Source organism: Fibroporia radiculosa, assembly GCF_000313525.1.
Source record: "Fibroporia radiculosa TFFH 294 genomic supercontigs, scaffold2041, whole genome shotgun sequence".
Classification (NCBI taxonomy): domain Eukaryota; kingdom Fungi; phylum Basidiomycota; class Agaricomycetes; order Polyporales; family Fibroporiaceae; genus Fibroporia; species Fibroporia radiculosa.
This window is the reverse complement of record NW_012133329.1, coordinates 75,754-81,753: the sequence shown is the minus strand read 5'-3', so window position 1 is coordinate 81,753 and position 6,000 is coordinate 75,754. Positions and strand designations below refer to the sequence as shown.

The 6,000-nt window shown below is 50.9% G+C and overlaps 2 protein-coding genes across 2 annotated transcripts; one reads left to right on the top strand and one right to left on the bottom strand.

Moving 5' to 3' along the window:
- Positions 1–2,348: 2,348 nt before the first annotated feature.
- Positions 2,349–3,578, bottom strand: FIBRA_03491 (uncharacterized protein; the record flags this gene model as incomplete). The annotated part of the gene is made up of 8 exons (XM_012325332.1): positions 2,349–2,422; positions 2,476–2,508; positions 2,567–2,713; positions 2,818–2,941; positions 3,021–3,026; positions 3,079–3,213; positions 3,277–3,348; positions 3,396–3,578. The coding sequence occupies 8 exons, from the start codon at positions 3,576–3,578 to the stop codon at positions 2,349–2,351; spliced, it is 774 nt and encodes a 257-aa protein (XP_012180722.1).
- A 342-nt stretch (positions 3,579–3,920) lies between these two features.
- On the top strand, positions 3,921–5,407 carry FIBRA_03490 (uncharacterized protein; the record flags this gene model as incomplete). The annotated part of the gene is made up of 4 exons (XM_012325331.1): positions 3,921–4,041; positions 4,116–4,778; positions 4,837–5,045; positions 5,126–5,407. 4 exons carry the CDS (start codon positions 3,921–3,923, stop codon positions 5,405–5,407), a joined length of 1,275 nt encoding a protein of 424 aa, XP_012180721.1.
- Between the last annotated feature and the right edge of the window lie 593 nt (positions 5,408–6,000).

Sequence of the window (6,000 nt, the reverse complement as noted above, 5' to 3'; positions counted from 1 at the left end):
CGGCCAGATCAGCACAACTGCTGTGCGCAACAACTCTCCTGTGGCTGCCGTCACCTATGCCAACCAGGTAAACGATTTGATGCTACGCGTGATGTAGCGTTGAGACTGAGCATTTACATACAGATCAGGGTTTACTACGTCGCTTCCAACAACGTCCTGGTCGAATTAGCTTGGAACGGCACGGCGTGGGTTAACGGATATTCCTTCCCCACGTCCGATTACACAGTTGCCGAGACGAGCAACTTGTTGTATGCCAGAGTCACCAGTGACACTGGTTCAATTGTCGACGTCCACGTCGGATTCCAGCAGCCGGACTCTCCGGCCATCGTGGAGGCACACTATGTTGGCACGACGGAGACGTGGTCTTTGGAAACGCTGCAGTGAAATATGCGATCGAGTCGAAGCTCCTAGTCCAAAGTGGCTATCATTGGAAATCCTGTAATCGAGTTGTAGTATGCCTATCCGAATGCTTGTTTGTACAATTTGTCTTCCCTAAGATTGAAACTCGTATGGGAATATGACTTCTGCTATTGCTATGCTCGTTTTCAGTCCATTCTGAAGGCCTTCCGGCGCAACCAAAGGTACCGTGCATCGGGCCGGTAGCAGTCATCAGAGGCTTTTGGTGCGAACACTCGGAGCGAGTGCAGCGCTTGCGAAAGTACAATTTCACGTTTATGATAACGAACATCTGATTGTGGTTAGTAGGATAATATATCATGATTCGGCGAAGATCCAACGTGTATCCGGACAGCCGTGTATTGTGGCCATGCGGCAGACCAATTGTCCATCCTCCGCGTTTTCTAGCTTTTGCCACTTGTCTCACTGTGAATCGCCGGTTTCATTGGAACGAGACAACATGGTATCGCGGAGAACAGCGAACCCTGCGTGCAAGCTATGTCGAAGTCACTCTGCGTTTGGGCTAGCGCAAGTCACTAGTACGAATTGTGTATAGATGGCTCATGCTCGCGCCCCCCTTGCAGATGCGGACCGATATAAACCAAACTTATCCAGGAACCTGAGGGCAAAAGGGCGGAAGACATCGTATAGGATCTCTTGTCCCAGTGGCCTCCTTATCGAAGATTAGGATGAAGTGGCCGGTCTAGATAGCTGGCTTCACGCGCTACGGAGCTGCGCACTCGCTTGTTGATCGTAGACTCGAGTTTCGGTGGCATCTGTCCACTGTGAGAGAATAAACAGGCTCACCAGCAATACGGAAACCGGGGAGGTCCGCGCGATGGAAGCCGCAAAGCTCATGATACAGCCAATTAGGATTTACATACACGCGAGTGACACAAGTCGGCCTAGATGGCATCCCCACCCAGACGTTCAAATAACGGATCGAGTTGCTGGCTCTGAAATGTCTGGCATCGTGATCAGGCGTTATGCGCCACTGACACAGATCTAGATGAGAACAGAGCATCAAAATGGTGTACTACGTACTGTGAACAGGAAAACGTCAAGATTGGATTTAACGAGAAAGCATCAAATACAGAGGCTGAGCTCTGACAATTCAAGCAAGGACAGTGACTGGACAGACCTGCCAAATTAGTTGCTCTTCCGCATCCACTGGTGACCGTCCTCTAGCGTCTACGTCTTTCTTGCACCAATAGTGTGCCTCCACGATCCACACTCCACCAGACTGCTGAAAACCTACGTGCATATAGACCAAACCATTGTCCCCTGCACTGTATCTTGCACACAAAATGTAATTCTCGTCAGTAATTTGATATCTTCGGGCACCTATAGGCGCCCAACCTATCAATGAAATTCAAGCCAATTCAAATTTATCCAAGCACCATTCGGGGCTCAACAGAAACGAATTCATAGTAAAGTCGCCCAACATTCAACTGATTGATCTAATGGGGGAATTGGCACGCGCAATCGTGGCAGATCAAGTTCCGGCCGCCTAGTAGTGGAGGTGCCCGCCAACGGAGTGGCTGTATCGTGAGATGAGTCCCATTCAAAACGATTCGGAAAATAGGTCCATCTGATACTCATCAGCCCTCTATTGCGCAATGTGTCGGTGAATATCGCAGCGATCACCGGAGACAGACGATCCCAAATATACTGCTGGTATGGAAGACTGGAGGACGAGTTATCGACAAGAGATAGAGAGAGAGCGCACCCAGCGCAGAAGGTACATGGCATACACAAACCGGACATAGATCGACTCGCAGCTTCAATTGTTTGTGAATGCGATAAGGCATCGCATATTCCTATTTGGTCTGTGGCAATTCATGCTGGATGCAGGCGTCGGCGAATAGTGCAAAAACGAGTGTATGCCATGCGTTGCGTTGCGCTGAGTAAAGGGCTATGGGAATATACCAATAGGAACCATGGTAGTCGCCCTAAATCGGGTTATCCAGCTTGGGGCGCTTCTCTAACACACTGTCTACTATCCCGAACTGGAGTGCTTCCTCCGCTGGACGGTACATCAGCATAGGAATCGCGGAATGAAATCCACAAGCCTCTTACCCGTCATGAAATAGTCCCGCTCCAATGCCTTCTCTATGAGTTTCAAATTCATTCAGCCCGATGATCCCAGAAAAGTTAGAGGAATTCTCACCAAACCGCCGCATTCCATCTTTTAGATGTTCGCTTTCATGACCACAATGCTTCTGATAGATCCCCGTGAGCAGTTCTCGCACACGCAGTATCTCTTTCGCGTGAATGGCAATGTCCGATGCTTGCCCGGAGGCGCCACCGGAGGGTTCTGTGGGAGCAGATGTGAAGTTCAGTCAGCCGAGATAGACATGTGGAAGGTACAGTTTATATAAATGATAAGGTCCATCCCTAAGTAGAAAACAAGCTACTTACGGTGAATCATGATGGTCGAGTGGGGCAGCGCGTGTCGTTTTCCCTTCTCGCCCGCTGCCAAAAGCAAGGATCCCATAGAGCACGCCTGCCCAACGCAGTACGTGTGTATTGGCGAAGATACATACTATGACAATATCGGCAGTAATATTGAGGTTATGTGAGTACCTCAGCCAATCAACAATGTCTGAGAACAAATACTGCACCTGCATCTACATCTGCATGGATTAAAAACCCCTAGAGGGAAAAAGCGAAGGCACTTACTGTGTCATATATCGCCAAGCCCGCGGTTACACTGCCTCCTGGAGAATTGATGTACAGATGAATGGGTTTTGACGTCTCTTCAGCCTCAAGGAAGAGTAACTGTGCAACTGTTAATGCCGAGTCGGTATCCCTAATCTTTGATAGGTGTATAAGTAGTTCATGCGGAATAGATAGCGCGCCTCTGAATATGAAACTCACAGGTCCGTACAACATGATGACCCGCTCTCTGAGGAGCCTGGAAAATATGTCGTAACTCCGTTCGCCCCTTCCCTGCATCTATGTGAGATTGGACCGCGAAGTAGTATGATGCAACAAACCGTTTGCTCAATGACAATAGGCACAAGGTTCGACTGAATTGCCGGAGGCGACGACCAGTCTGTGGCGAGAGGATGGATGTGGCGGCGATGATAATCCCAGAGCTGCCTTGCAGCTGGAGATGTAGCAACATGGTTGCGCGTAGCCGACAAGAAGGAGCGATTCAATAGACTTCTGCTTGCCATAGTGGAGATTGACGTCGTATACTCGTGCGGCCCCGCTTTTCGCTCGAAGCAAATCGTCAGCTCCTCCTCGCGTCCAGACTTCCGCCACCACACTGGGCACCACGCGCCAGGCCACGTCCGCGCCCACGTGACCCACGCGTCCACACTGACACTTCGAACCGTCCTTGGACCAAGTGTCGACGCTGTTGCCCTCCTCATCACTGTATGCATTCAGCAGATTCCACGCCACTTCGCTGTTTCTTTCTTATTTCATCCCTTGTGCTGTTCAAGTTCCAAAATCTGAAGAACTCAGCTCAGTAACTAGTTGACGACGTTCTTCATACTGGTGTAGTTATACTCGAAATGACCACACGATATGGGACAACGCGGACGGTGGAGACGCCGATGGATTTTGAATTTACATCGCGTCCAAGCAGCTTTACGAAGCCTGTGTGGGCGCAGGACGGGGATAGTCCTCGGAAACGTGAGTCATAAATTCTCCGGACATGGGCACCTCCGTACATTCATTAACACTGTGTACACACCCCTCCTCCGTAGGCCCACTCGCAGATGTCAATGCATCCTCGCCCACATTCCCTACCTTTGGCGCGCAAAAGCCCTCGAATGTGCCTTTCCTCTTTCAGGAGCCTCCGCCACACTCGTCGCATCCCCCCGCGTGGGCTCCACCTCCTCGCTTTGCACCAGAGAAAACCTTCCCTCAGCCGGAGCTCCGCGATATCGACATGGTAGAATCGAGCCCGCCCCGGCCGGGGAGGGAGATTGATGGAGCGGAGGGGAGAGATGAAGCGAGGTCGAAAGAGGCGGAGAGAGCGGAAGGAGAAGAGAAGGGTGAGCGCATGCTGGCGCTAGGTGGAATGCGTCGAGTCTTTCGGTCGCGCCAGCAGAAACGGACACGCAGTCGGCTTGGGCGAGGGAGAAGACGTGGTGACGGCATTGAACACAGTGATGAGGAGTCGGACTCAGACAGCGATGGGGAAAACGAGGGCGAACGTGGGCTGATGCCACAGACAACATCGAATCACTACACACTCAACATGGCAGGACCAGCGCCACCTCCATCGGATCTGCCGTATGTGCTGCTAGGATACTTGCAGTTTTTCTTCAATTTGTCGCTCGTGCTCGTGTTTCTGTACGTGCTGGTGCAGTTCATTCTGACTGTGCAGAGGGACGTGGAGCAGAAGATCTCTGAATACTCGATGGGTGCGTGGTGCCCGTTCCTTTGATATTTCCACGAACTGAAGCGAATGGCGGCATGCAGAGATTGTGCAAGAGATCGCGCAATGCGCGATGCAGTACAAGGCAAACCTCTGTGCTACTAATCCCATTCCGGCTATGGCGCACCAGTGCAGTGTATGGGAGACATGCATGAATCGCGACCCCTCCAAGGTTGGCCGAGCGAAGGTCGGCGCGGAGCTCATCGCAGAGGTCGTGAATGGCTTTGTAGAACCAATCAGTTGGAAGACTCTGGTACGTCTATAGTAAGATAAAGCCAAAATACGACAGCTGACTGCTTGAATACTGGAATCTTTTCGACCTTCACTCCCCAGGTATTCTCCCTGTCATCGCTCGCCTTTGCGACGGTCTTCGTCAATGCGTTGCTTTCTCTGTATCGAGCAAGGATAAACCCCGCCGCGCACACGTCGACGATGCTTCCCCCACAGCCTGTCTCTGCGTTCCCGATCGCGCCGCCCCCGTACTCTCATCATTATATGCATTCCCCCGCTGTCGAGTGGAGCGGGAAGCCATGGCCCAATGCAGAGAATGAGGTCAACCAAACGCCTAGTAGGAGGAGGAAACTCGATGGTGGGGCGGTGGAGAAAATCAGGTAGACGGTTGAAGAATGGCACCGGGCGTCCAGGTAAGGCCGTTTATTGTGAATTACGATCGCGGCTGCTGAAGCATTATCGGAGAGGTTTCTGTTGCGGCATGCTAAAGGATCATTATTAGGATCTATCTATTCCCGAACACGTTTTCATTACATCATTGTGAGTTTCTGTTTTGCTCCCCAAGTTTTTAAGACCTTTTGACCGGATTTCAGGTTAGGTATATGAACATGCTCATTGAACGATCCTGGACTACTGGAGTCTCCTAAGCTCAATAAATAGCTGCATGGTATTCACTGTGATTGTCCCGGTCCTGTTTGGCTGCAAGGAATCGGTTTTAGAACCATGACCCACTTACGGTCAACGCGTGTGAGATTTTGACGATCTTTCTGGTGATGCGAGAAGGCATGGTATTCCTAATGCTTCCACGCGGGTAGTATTCCCGTCTAATTTTGGATTGTTCTCCATAATCTATCAGAAATGACAGAAGGGATATCGGTTGCGATCTCGGTGTTGTCGCATCCAACACCTTGATTATCCTCACATATAAAGCCTAAATACTCAAGACCGTGTATCTGTTGGCCAGAGCGCCAGAGCTG